At 36.4% G+C, this 14,512-nt stretch overlaps 1 protein-coding gene across 1 annotated transcript in view; it reads left to right on the top strand.

Annotated features, from left to right (window-relative positions):
• The first annotated feature begins 218 nt into the window (after positions 1-218).
• Positions 219-14,512, top strand: part of LOC145999758 (uncharacterized) — an 85,024-nt gene continuing 70,730 nt past the window's right edge. The window contains exons 1-2 of the mRNA XM_083137049.1: positions 219-556; positions 13,901-14,062. Coding sequence (XP_082993175.1) covers positions 398-556; positions 13,901-14,062 — 321 coding nt within the window. The 5' untranslated portion in view covers positions 219-397. The remainder of the gene's footprint in view (positions 557-13,900; positions 14,063-14,512) is intronic.

Here is a 14,512-nt window from a genome sequence, read left to right on the forward strand (position 1 = left end):
TATTACTACTACTACTGCTGCTTCTGCTACTACTACTACTAGCACTGCTAATAATAATCATAATAATAATTATTATATTTGTTTAGTTGAAGGTGAAAATTGGTCGAAAAAGGGAAATTTTGCCCTTTGGAAAGGGTAATTTTGCCCTTTGGAAAGGGAAATTCTGCCCTCAGATTGTGGCAGCACTGGTACGTAGTAATAATCTGTGAGTAGGTCGAGGTGTTCATATTTTGTTTTGATAATATTTCGAAGGAAACTGAAAAGGAAATATGACTAACTGGGAGTGTTTATTTATGGTGTTTATTTTGTGATGTTATTTCCTGCACGATCGTTTACTTCTCAGGGATGTTGTAACTCCAATTTCTGATCGAGCGTCGATGATAAACTAGAAATCAACATGACAAGAAGCGGCCGTCTGAAGACGATCTCTAGCAGTGAATTTCGTAATTTGTGTAGACTTTGTTTAATAAATACAAACATGAAACTACACATATTTCTAGATGAAGGTGTCCAACGTCAAGTTCACCAAAAGATTTTGAATTGCCTGTCTTTAATTGTAAGTAAACACCAGATTAACTTTATATAATCTTTTATAGATTCACGGTTTGAGGCGACAATCTGCCTATTTGTGTCATGATCCAGACTGGTAATTCAGCAGTGTTTTTCTGTGAAATGTTACCCCCCCACACACACACCCCAATTTCTTTTTCTCGAATAGGTGAGGCAGGTTCAGATTGACCAAGCATTTCTGCACGTCCTTTTACCTTGTTGGCCCAAGTTCAGATTGTTTAATTGCGAACTAACAATGTTTCACACGCCCTTTTAAATATTGCTCGATTTCTATTTGTGAAGATTAACATATACTTCAGGAACTTGGGGATTACGGCTATACTCTACGTCCTTATTGGCTTATGGTGCACAGGCCCGTAGCTAGAGGGGGGGCAGGGGGGGCAACTGCCCCCCCTGAGAGCCTGCTTTGCCCCCCCTGTGAAAAATTCAGAACATATTCCTACCTGGAATTCTCACTAATCTTTACAATTATATCCTGTATTACTTTAGTAACATAACAAAGACATTTATTGATTTTGTGATTTATGAAGGTGTGTGGGATTCTGTATAATGTCCTATCAGGATGGGGGAAAAATTCTCTTCCAGATTCAGGCTTCGGGAAATGTTTTCGCAATTTTCAGTATCTAGAACAGTTAGAATTTAGCGTTGCTTTTCTGCCACATCTAGCTAATCGTGACAATGAGTGATGACGTGAAATTGATGAAGAGACACTCACAAACAGTGCTGCAACTACAGAGGGGCGGGGGGCATAGGCATTGGACTGAAGTTCAATCTAGGGGGGGCAAACATTGAAGTAAAGAAACATGACTAGCAGAATCTAAGAATAGCAGGACAAATGGATACTCAAGATGGAATTAGTTTTCTAGTGTTTCTTGCATTTTTCTTCCAGACGGCTAAAGGCACTTTCAGGGGGCACAGAGGGGCAATTGCCCCCTCGTTTTCAAATTTTATTCAAATAAAAAGTACATTTCGTAAAATTTTCTTGCTCGCTTCACTCGCAATTTCAATATCTGCTATTCTTATACTGCAAGTTCAGAGCCATAGCTGGGGGGGAGTTAGCCCTGGGGGACAAAACGATCTAAATGAAAAAGAAATGTTAAAGAGAATGCCATGGCACCCCCGTGGAATTATCTGCGTTCTATTAAATTAATATTGTTTTCAGTTTGCAAATATTTGGATCTAAAGATTTTCCTGCTCGCTTCGATCCCAATGATTCTTTTCTGTAATGCATTTTAAATAACCCGAGAGAGAAGTAAGGCCAGATATATATACTTCAGATTGTTGCTGCTTAAATGCATGAACATTTGAGAGACGATTTGGTGGATGAATTGATCATGTAATGTATTTAAATAATATATATATTTTAAAGAAACTTTGAGTACGTACACAAACACAATTTAGCGTTAACATGTTGCATATGTATTTCTCATTTTACGTCGCTCTATGTTGCATATGTGTAAAATGTACAAAAAGAATAATGTTCGTCATGCATATTCTGTCTTTCAAAAATACAGTTTGTGTTCTTGTTTTCCATTATTAGCTAATATGAAATTGAACGTGTTGAAAAAATATTTGAAATAATTTGTTCAAACACAAATGCTTTAGCACCAACTTCTGCCCCCTTTGCATGATTTACGACGATAATATCGTCTTTTAATGCTATTATTACTACCACTACCAGCACTATATTACTATTATTATTATTGGCACATTTGTCCTGGTACTTGACCCCCTCTACAGATAAAAAATTGTGGTTTCGCCTCTGCTCACAAAGAACACTCATGCCCAGGCTCGAACCTGGAACCCATGGCTTCGTAGTGTGTTATGTAACCATCCCACCATGGAGGTCGGCTAGTGAAAGATGTAGGACAGCTTACTGGCTCAAATTATTATCAAACACGATGAAAATGTGATAGTGTTTTACATTTATTATTTCGGTTAGAAAGCAATACAATTTGTAGTTTGATACAGGTTACACTAAGCATCTTATGGAGTGTAAATATCAATTTCAAATCTTATGAATCATTTCTCTACGCAAACGCATCAAATATGATAAGCAACATAGGCGTGTGTTATGATATCCATTTTATAAAGAGAAAGTTAAGTTTTAACCCTGGCTGTTTGCATGATATCGTTTCCATTGCTCTCAGAATTTTAAACGGCAGTATAGAAATAAATGACATTTGCAACTGCGAAGCTATCAATGGGATTGCATACATTAAGGACAGAAGATGCCATATTTCGATTTCTTGTAACATCGAAAGAAGAATTAGACGAGCAAATAGTGACTGAGAAAAGTTGCTTGTGTTGATGTCCTGTACACACTGTAAAAGTTGTCGGTGTTATCAGGCGGCACCCTATGAATAGAAGTTCAAGAAAATGACAAGTAGAAAAAAAGCTACAGTGAAATAAATACAATTGAAAATCTCTTAATTTTTTTAATATTTATTTTATTGTATTTATAATATTACATTGTGTCTGTAGCAGACGTTGTCTGTTAAAGTACCTCAGGCACAACCTAATTTTTTGACAAATAATTATGTCAACTCTTCTGCTGTGGAGTGGACTCTACTAATTTTATTCATACATCTTAAGTCATTCTGTGAGTGGCAGAAATCAGTATCAGCATAAAAGAAACCCCGATATTTGGGGTTTGTACGCTTCTGCTCAAAAATTGGTGGCGATAAGCGGCCCAGAGACCTCGTGCCGCGGAAATGGGGTAAGGCGAAGGAGGCCCCTAATATCGTTCGTTTTCGTACCATAGTCATTAAGGAAGGTATTTTTTTTCATAATGTAAAGAGGATACAACATTTCCCTCTATAAAACTTGATATGAAATATTAATGATTGATGACACTGTAATCCAAGAAGTCATTGATCAATCAAGGGATTCGTATTTGTTTGTCGGGTGTCAAACACATGTATTTCAACAACACAATATTTTGCAAAATGATTAACGTAACCAGTAGGCAAACATTGTCTGTAGTGATGCAAGAGAGTTTCATTTGAAGCAAATAGAATTCGTGGTGGAGTGTAAGGGACCCATGTTTTAATGTTTTAGCAAGTAGGCCTACAAAGAAGTATTACAAATTTTTACACAATTCATCAAAGTGTGGATAATATGTAACCATTATTATTTAATTAATTCGATTTTTCTTGCATAACACAAGACAATTGTGTTGTTGGATAATCGTTAGATTGCTTTGTGCGTAAAAATCTTGCATACTGGAAACTAGAGGGAAACATTGTGAAGCACGATTTATAAAGGATTTTTTTAATCAGTTCTGCAGAGAAGCCAAAAGCTGTTGGTACATATTAATCGTCACATTATTGACCTGTAAATACGTATAAAGTAAATACAGTCCACATTAGTCTATTTATGTTAAACTTTATCTTTGTATTCTTTGGTAGTCCGAAAAGTCATTATCGAAATATTGTTATTTGATGTTGCTCGAAATTGTTTTTTCGTTGGAGTTTCAAGATATCATCCCTTTCTTGTCACTTATCACTTTTGAAGGAGGGGGCAAGTGCCCCTGTGTACCCGGCTATATGTGCCAATGCAACACAATATATTAAAAATTTGCCCCCTCTAGGATTGACTTCGCCCCCCCTACTAAGAATTCCTGACTACGGGCCTGATGGTGCATGAAGAAGAACAGGTTCCAAAAACTTGTAGGTAGTATAAAATAAGTTTATCCCCACTAATAATTTAGTGCATCGTTGAAAACCGTGCTTGCAGACAGCCGGCATCTCTTCGGGTAAGTACCTTCGGTAAATGTCTGTTATATCGGAGACACATTAAAATCGGACATTTTGTGTTTCGGATGGTTCGTACTTACCAATTGTGTATTGTGGAACATAGTTGAAGGTGCCATTATGCATTTTACACGAAAATAACTTCGATTTTTCACATTACGAGTAATTCTTCTGGTACGCTTTTTTTCTTCTTCTTTTTTTTTTTTACAGCTGTGGATCATCGCACGTCGTGTTTGTGTTTTATCGATTTGGATTGGGTATGCAGTGTTTCAACCTCCTTAACCGAAAAATACCTACTTTCGTGTTTATTATGTCATCACAAACCATTGACGAATAGCCCCAAAAACCATTCACGATAGCCCCACAAACCATTGACAGATAGCCCAAAAAACGTTCATAATAGCCCCACGAACCATTGACGAATAGCCCCATGAACCATTGACAGATAGCCTCAAAAATCATTCACGATAGCCCAACAGACCATTTCCGGGAAGGTTAGGTAGGGTTAGGTTAGGTAAGCAAAGTTTAAAAAAACATTTTCTCGTAAAAAAGAGGCACATTTGGAAACACTGGCGAGATCGCATGACTTTCGACGCTCGCACCATCTGCAGGTTCATAATGGAAACAACGGCATAATATTGTCACTTTGCCAAAATGCAAGTTTTTTATATCAAAAGTGCTTATTTCTTGTGCAGCATTCTACGGTGAGAAAATACCTCCACGAACTTTCAAAATGCTACAGAAACTCATTTCTGTAAGTAGTTTCTTCTGTAAAAATGAAGAAATGTGTCTCCGATATAACAGACATTGGTAAATATGCGATATCGCCCGGACGGATTTCTTCAAATTTACAAAAGAAAGTACGTACTGAAATGAGTTTCTTTAGCATTCTGGACGTTCTTGGAGGTATTTTCTTTCACGGAAAGTAAAAACTTCGTAGTTTAATGCTGCTGAACAAGAATTAATCACTTTGTCAATGGTTTGTAGGGCTACCCGTGGATGGTTTTTTGGGCTAACGTGCATGGTTTGTGAAGGTAAACATGAAAAAAAAAAAAAATCGAAATAGTACGTAATTTTCCGTCATGAAGGTTTGAAACACTGCTTGTGCACTGAAAATCGACAAAACACAAGCTGGCGCGTCATGACGTGCGATGATCCATTACGAGTGCATGCCATATTGTGTATTACAGAAGCGGAACAAGTAAGACAAATAATCAATCGTAATATGAAAAGTTGACAGTATTTTATGGATAAAGGCATATCTTCACCTTAAAGAATGTTCCGCAAGGCAAAATAGGTAAGTACCAGTGGTAAAATTAAGGAAATAAATGAGTGAAAGGTGTCCGGGCGTTATCGCATATTTACCAAAACTACCCAGACATTTACCGTACCTTCTTCTTTCTACACTTTCTGTTCACTTTAGCTCCAAAAACCGTGCACGGGTAACCCCACGAACCATTCAGGGGGACGAGGCATGCCTACAAGGTTGGGTAGGGTTGGTTGGGTTCCATTAGCACTCATTTCACCCCTAAATATGTGCTTCATCATCGAAAAATTTCCTCAGTACGTTCAATTACGCTTATTCGGACAACATCGGTTTTTATCGATTTCCTCCTCCAGGTATTTTTACCTCACTTTGGGATTTACGTTGTTGAATTCTTTATACAATAAGCTTTCCAATGATATATCGTATGACATGTATTCCTTATGAAAGAGGACGTAAAGTAGTGTCTTACCAGGATTACTTGTACACCCAACGGCAAAAGAAACAGTAAGCGAATTGGGCTAGAATTTACAATACCGGCCCCTTCTGTAATTTCCATAATACTAATTATACTCATGAAGTACTTAGTCGCAGTGGTTCTTCTAAGGTTAAGATGTTGCGGTCAAGTGCAGAAATTGATCATTAACGTGTACAAGTTGCTACATAACGTTCTTGATTTCCGCAATTATTCTCGGTGGACAAGAACAGAAAACGTTCTTGATTTCCGCAATTATTCTCGGTGAACAAGAACAGAAACCATCTTTGGTGACATGAACAATTGACGTTCGTGATGAGTAATGCTGTCTACAGCATTGCAACACTGTTCATTTCATACTTGGAGAGCATGGATCGTGAGCATCGTGAGAGAATGGCGAACGGTGATAGTAAAAAGAAAATATTTTTGGTACTAATCTGATATGCCCCGGACAGATTTCTTCATTTTTACAGAAGAAACTACTTACGGTAATAAGTTCCTGTAGCATTGCAATTACCCCAGAAACCACTGACTACTAGTCCCAGGAACCATTCACGGTAAGGTTAGGTTTGGAAATTTGGCGGTCACGTGTAGAAAGGAAAGCAATTTTTGGAATTCTACGTGCTACGAAACTTACATTTTTTTAATATTTAAATTCCTTACCAAGGTATCCATAGAGACATGTGGGTAGCCGGAGCGGAGCGCAGCGGGGGCATTGCCACGATAGCTGTTGCTGGTGGCAGGTTAATTACCCCAGGGTGGAACCCGGAATTAGCGGGAAATTTTGACAGCAATTTTCATGACATTTCTTGAGGTACAGTCATGAAAAACCGACTTTGACATACATTGATCGGTACCGGTGCTTCGAAGTTCGCATACTTACTAATTGAGGCCTCCCAATCACGAATTTGAAGTTACAATTTGGCGGTCAGGTGTAGAGATTGCAAAATTAGCTAAATTGAATGGTGTGCGATCGGCACGATTGCTCATTATTTACAAAATTTTCTGGTAAATAATGAGCCATCATTCCAATCGCAGATCACTGAATTTAGCTTATTTTGCAATTTTTAGACATGACCGCCAAATTTTAACTTCGAATTCGTGATTAGGAGGCCTCAATTAGTGAGTATTCGAAATATTACGAAAATCAGGGAGGGGTCCGGTATTGTAAATTCGCTCCACGAATTGTCCACCACCATTTTCACTCGGTCTGAATTACACAATAAAGACGTCAGTAACACTTCAATATTGTTCCACCGGATTTCTTCATTTTTACAGAAGAAACTGCTTACGGAAATGAGTTTCTGTAGCATTTAGAAGTTTGTGGAGGTATTTTCTGCCATCGTGGAATGTATTTCACCAGGAATTCATGTATTTTTCAACATAAATATCTTTCCTACGTACAATTGCTGTTGCTTTCATTTCCTTCCACTACGTGAACCAAATGTTGCGTACGTTTGATGACGTAATCCCCCTGTCAGTGTTTCCAGCCACGCCGTTGTTTTGCAAGAAGAGGACAATTTTATCTATGTTTGCCTATCCTAACCTTGCCGTGTATGGTTTGTGGGGTTATTCATGAATCGGGGTTATCCATGAATGGTTTGTGGGGCAATGCGTACATGGTTCGTGGGGATCTTTCAGTTGAGAAGGTTGGAAACACTGCATACCCACTGAAGATCTACCATGCTAGTCAAGCTGTATCGCCATATTGTGTGTTTACTCCTCATGTCAAAAATTCAAATTATTTTCATGAAAAAAAGCAAAATACCACCTTGAAGAATCTTTCGCAATGCAGAATAGGTAAGTACAAATGTTAAAAATCACGAAATAAACGAGTGAGAGGTGTTGGAACCATACCGAAGTAGTAATAAGACATCAATAAGCAGAGAACAATGCCTGCTTCGAACCAACATAGTTTCATTCCTTAAAACAACACAGGATGTAAAATATAAAAGTAATAGTGGTGGACAATTTGCGTACCATTATCTTTGCCGTTGACTGTACCCGAGTGTCTCAAGGCTAGATTCCTGCTGGCGTTTTCTGGACTTTGATTAGTTACATGGTGCTTGTTCATCTCTAGTTTTTGCATTGCAAGACACTGTACTTGTAGATACAGTTTTTTCCCTGCAAGGCATTGCACAGATGCGACTTGAAGAAAGTTGTAGGAAAATAGCTACTTCTTCTATTGTCCTTATAATTACCAAAATTAAAAGAAAAGAATTGGCTAATTATTGGCTCTAAATAAAATATGGCAGTCAAGGTGTACTCAACATGTTCTAAATAAACTTTGCAATATTCATTCATAAGTATAGTGCTTTGTTCAACTAAATATATCAAACATTTAATACACACAATAATAAAGATTTGCATTATCAAATCTGTCAACAACAAGCTTTGAACATACGCCTACAATCATTTCCAGTACTTGCTAACACTCCTATTTTTTATGGGTATATCTAACATTTTTGAAACCTAAATTTGAAAATAAGATCCTTAGAAAAATCTTTGGACCTGAAAGGGATGAGGAGACAGGTGAGTGGAGAAGGTTACATAATTTAGAACTACATAATTTGTATGCATGTCCAGATATTATTAGAATGATTAAATCGCGAAGACTTAGGTGGGCAGGCAATGTGGCACGAATGGGAGAGGAAAGAGGAGTTTACAGGATTCTTGTTGGGAAACCTGATGGTAAGAGACCTGTAGGAAGGCCAAGACGAAGATGGAGGGACAACGTTGAGATGGACGTAAGGGAAATCGGTAGGGATGGAAAAGAGTATATTGATCTTGCTCAAGATAGGGACAGATGGAAGACCTGTGTTGCTGCAGCCATGAACCTTCGGGTTTAAGAAGGCTAGGGAGTTAGTTAGTTAGTTTTAAATTTGCAAGATTTTCAAGTTTCCATTTTAAGTAAATTTTTTGCACAGATAGGCTAAAGCAGACTGGGCCTACATTTTAAAGTGGGATCCAAAACACTTTGTGCCTCCACCAGGTACCAAACCCTGGACCCCTTAATTACAAAGTGATAATATTACCACTAAATGGCTACACTCCATTTCAAACCAACTTGCACGTGCTTTATAAATTTCAATCAAATCTTACAATTTATAACATGAAAATTTCAAAGGATAAAACAAAGTCAATGGCTATAAATAGTAAAAGAAAAATCCTAGAGTGTAAATAGTTATAAACAATAAAATAATTGAACTCTGTATATTGGGGAAGCCACATTTCTTCAAACACCAGAAAGCTGTTGAGAAAAATTTAATAAAGATTAAATGGAATTTTGAAAAAAATTTGGGAAAACAAATTAGATACCACAACATAATTTCAAAACTGGTTCTTCTATATGGTAGTGAATGTTAGACTCTTCGTCATCATGATAAAACTAGAATCAATTATGTGCATGAAATTTAGAAATTTCGCACTTCCGCATTGCACAATTTAATGGTTAAATCCTATTAATTTCGAAGATCCACTGTCTTCATTCACTGAAGGGTACGACATCTGGAGTGGAGATGCAATGTGGAAGTGCGAAATTTTACGTAAGTAATTTTAAACCACGTTTACCACATCCATGGTGGACTAGAATCAATTGTTCTCAAATGAAATTTTTGCAGTCTTTAAGTAGAGTAACCTTACGAGACAAAATTAGAAGTAAAGAAATCCTAAATTAATGGAAGGTCGAACCAATGGTGGAAGAAATTCAGTTAAAGTGGAATCAAAATGTTCTGAGGATGCCAGATAGCCGTTTGCCTCAGAAATTATTACATTTCAGGCCAAAAGGAAAAATAAATTTAAGATCATCTCGCTGATGGAATGATCAACTTTTGTAGTCTCAGAACGGAGTTTGGTTACCCAGTCCTGAAAGAGGAAGAAAGACATATTACTTCAAATTCTTTTCGAAAATTTGAATAATTTTCTTCATCTACCTACAAACCTTTCAAAAATCATGTAGCATGTCAAGGTCTGACATACAGTCAAACAGTTCAATGCTCACTGGTAGGCACAAATCCCATGTTTCAGTTATGTTTAGAGTGGTCATATTAGGAGAGAGATCTCTACTGGTACAGTTTTTTAATTGTTGCCACAAGATGACAAGTGTAAATCTACCATATTATCAGAACATGACATTGAGATATTTTATGACTTAAAGAAGGTCAATATACAGAATGTTTTGCATAAAACAAAAATTCCCAAAAATGTATTCGAGAAACTAAAAACCAGAAGGGAAATACACAACTACAAAACAAGAGGAACAGAGAATCTTGAACTCTTCAAACACTCACTGGAAATTTTCAAATCGTCTTTTACACTTTCAGCAGCAAAGACATGGAATGAACTTCCTCCCTCCCCAGTCCTAACAAATTTAAGAATAAACTAAAGAATTTTCTGTTAGATGAGCAATATCTCTGTTCAAGCTCCCACGAGTAACACTACACAATACAGTTTAGATTACATACGAGCCTCGCTAATCCAATCCTTGACAAATCTTCAACTATATTGTAATATTTACGTATGCGTTGTTCTATCGTACCTCACAAAACTAGCATAATCATGTACATCAATCTCAACATCCGTGCGTGAATGTCCTGCTCAGAAATGTTTAGTATGTGTGTTTTAATGTGTGCGTGAATGTGTTTTTTTCTCTCTTTCTTTTTTATGTGTTGTCTTGATTTTTTAAAATGTAGTCTTTGTTCTTTCCTTGTAACTTTTTTTTATTTTTTTATTGTATTTTCTTCTCTTTTTTATGATTTTGTTTATGTACACTAGGTAAATGTCAAACGTGGTTAGGTGGGAGAACAGCTACAGGCTGAACCTCGCCCTTTAATAAAGAAAATTTGAATTTGAAATAGAGCAAATGGGATGTGATCGTTACTCTATTCCCCTGTTCCATTCCTTTTTTCCTTCAGTGCTTATTGTCACTGCATCACGCTATACTCCCTAACTGAAATTTAACGTGTCAAATGTCACGAAAAGTTTTTATTTTAATAGAAGAGCTAATTTCTTACCTATTTATAAGTCAAATTAGTTTTAGCAACGTATACATTTTATTCAAAATTTTCCCGTGCATATTTTAATTAACTATAATTAAAATTAGACAACACAAAACTATAGTTTTTCTTGTATGTACGCATTGCTTGCATTGTAGAATTATTTTCCTGTAGTTTATGGTTATTACAAGCTTAAGAAAACAGAAATTATTAAATTTAATGAATTCAAAATGAGAAACTCTCTACCAGATGTGAAAACCACAGGAATATATAATATAAGTTGTTCATGTTCAAAGGATTATGTGGGACAAACAGGAAGGAAAATGGCAATAAGATGGCACGAACATGATTTGGACATTATAAATCTAAACCCAAGATCAGGTTTGTCAACTCATATCATCGAAGAGAAGCATTTGATTAAAAAGAGAAGGGTTTTAAAAAGATTAACGGGAAGCATAGAGTTGAATGTCTGGGAAGCTTCGTTCATTGCAGAAGAACACTGGAATAAATGAAATAATGAAAATGGTAACATAGATCCAGTATGGAGTTTTCTTTTTCACAAATCGAGTAAGCCACCATCTTTAAAATTTAATGTAACATAAAACATCAATAGACTTTGTGAAAACAATGATGAATTTGAATTACCTCATGATATTTGGGATTCATAATAATAATAATAATTTAAAAAATCTGAAATAAAAATAAAACAGACTGCTGCTTTTCACAGTTAAGTTGCTATATTACAACAATGTAACATTGACAACATCCATTATATAATGGATTCTTTTTGTTTAAAAAATTACTAACAATTGTTATAACTGTATCTTTAGTCAAAATTAAAATAAATGTCTGATGAAAGGAGCGTGTGTTCTCCTGAAATGTCACAAAGAAAAACTGTTTTCTTATGCTTGTAATAACCGTAAACTACAGGAAAATAACATAAAACTAGCTTTTTAGAATGATAACCATAAGTAGAAATTATTAATCATGTAATAATTTCTTCATTTAGTGGTACATATCAGGAGTTTTTTCTATGAATAAGAAGAAAAAACATGACTGAATGTGTAAAGAATTCAGCTGCTGGTGTCTGAACTTAACTATTTCTTCCTCTGCATTGTTCGTAATAGTTCATGTAACCACTATTGTGTAGGAGTCATGTGCAGGGGTAGACTGCAGGTTTCTCAGAAACCACCATTTTTTTTAAATACGGGCTAAGAAAGCCAATGACCTAACTAAGATAAGTTATGACATGTGATCTTAAAACATTTAATTTATTGATTAATACAAGATTGGATTGAAAGTAATTAATTCTTGCATGGGAATGGACTTTTTAAAAAAGGCTCAACTGGTGACAGCATACAATACATTGTTATATGTGCCAGACTCTAACACATCGCTGGAGATTTTAATATTCTGCTTGCAGCAGTGCCAAAATTTATAATGGCATGTTTTTTATTATTCTGATTTAATGAAGCATGTGATACAGAAAATGTACAAACATTAAAAACCACATACTGTACTCATTACAGTAGACTCGCGATTATCCGAGCTAATTGGAACCGAGACTACCTCGGATACGGAAAAACTCTGATAATACGGAGATAATGTGCTAATAGGTCGTAAATGACGAAACAACACTTAAAACTGTATAGTAATTATTTATTACTAGTACAGCATAAATGAGAAGATAACTTTTCAAAAAGTCTTTCATAGTTTTTTGGACACACCTTTTCCGTTTGCCACTCGTACTACATTACTGGCTTAGAATAGGCCTATACAGAGATTTAAACACCACTGTAACAATCGGATACACGGACAATGTAACGAACACGTGCAGGGCGGACAGTGACTTGACTTCAATTTATTAGTAAACAAACAGGGGGTGCGTTATGAAGCACGGTGTTTTCCAACCACTCCCTTGGTTAATCGCGAGTCTACTGTATTAAAGAAAAAGTAGACTTAGCACCTTTTATTTTTATACCCCTGATTCTTACTATTATACAGGGTGCTCGGAAATTCCCCTTACAAACTCCTGGGGCTAGTAGAGAGGACTGAGTAGACAATATTTGGAATAGGAACCCATGTCCGGAAACCTACCTTGTCCGTGCTACAACCATGACAATGTGTCGGAATTGCCTGTGTTGGTATGCATCCGGGTAGGCAGGATTTGACGTCACAAGATCACCTGATGGCACGTGACGTCTACAAATTGTTGCGTTCCACTGTCGACACAGGTGTTGATCAATGAATAGTACGTTTTTTTTGTTCCCTTGACATTGTTACCAATAAATTTGTTTGCATTATGGACTGAGTCACACGTCATTCACTTCTGTACCTTACGTAACACCTCATTTGACAAGGTTGTAATAAATGATTACACTTTAGGTCATCAGGTGATCTTCTGACGTCATGTACTGCCTACCCGGTTGCGTACCAACACAGGCACATCCGACACATTGTCATGGTTGTAGTACGGACACGGTAGGTTTCCGGACATGGGTTCATGTTCCAAATATTGTCTACTCAGTCCCCTCTACTTGCCCCAGGAGTTTGTAAGGGGAATTTCCGAGCGCCCTGTATTTACTATTTAATAAAACCTGAACCCTCTTGATGTTGAAGAACATTGGGCAGTCTACTAACAATTTTGCCTCCAAAGGTTCCATGTTTGAGTTCTGAACTGGCCATTGGCCCATATTGGTGTGAGTGATCCATTCAAAGTACCTGGAATTTGTTTATATCAAATGGAATGGAACCCTATAAAAGTAGTAACAAAATTTGATCATTTTTAAATTGGAAAGATTTCAGTAGTTTGATTTTGTCTACTTTCCTTTCTCCATTTTAGGTGTCAGAGGACGATAACCTTCCAAAATTTGTGTGCTACTCCTGTGTCAATAAGTTAGAGAACTTCCAAGACTTTAGAGACCTGTGCCATGAGTCTGAGAATTTGTTGAATTCGTACTTGCTCTCTGCATCCAAAGAAAATCACTCTGTAACAAAAGTCGAAGTAAGTGTTTTTTCAAGTTTTTTCTGCAAGCTACATGCATGTTCTAATATTCATTGCATGTGTAAAGATTAGGCGTTTGTGTTGCATGAGAGCTAAATAGCTCTGATTGACTCAAAAGGAACCGAGATTTACACCTTTTTTGTCCTTTCTGCACTACAAGGTGACATTTTCGTGGGGTATCGACCAGGATAAGCGTGTGGTGACGGGTGAATTAGTACCTGGTTGATATCCCGTCATCATATGTCACCGAGAAAGCATCACTAAATTAAAAATTCTATAATTTTTATTGAATGAAATAATATTATAACAATAATATTTGATTGAATATCTTTAATTGTTATAGGGTTAGTAATATATATTTCTTCTATAGTACAGGGTTGTTTGATATATATATTCAGATGTGTCATATCAGGTCACCACTGTTGTCTACTATCTGATTAAAAATTATAC

Source organism: Lepisma saccharinum, chromosome 15 (assembly GCF_977018435.1).
Source record: "Lepisma saccharinum chromosome 15, izLepSacc3.1, whole genome shotgun sequence".
Taxonomy (NCBI): Eukaryota; Metazoa; Arthropoda; class Insecta; order Zygentoma; family Lepismatidae; genus Lepisma; species Lepisma saccharinum.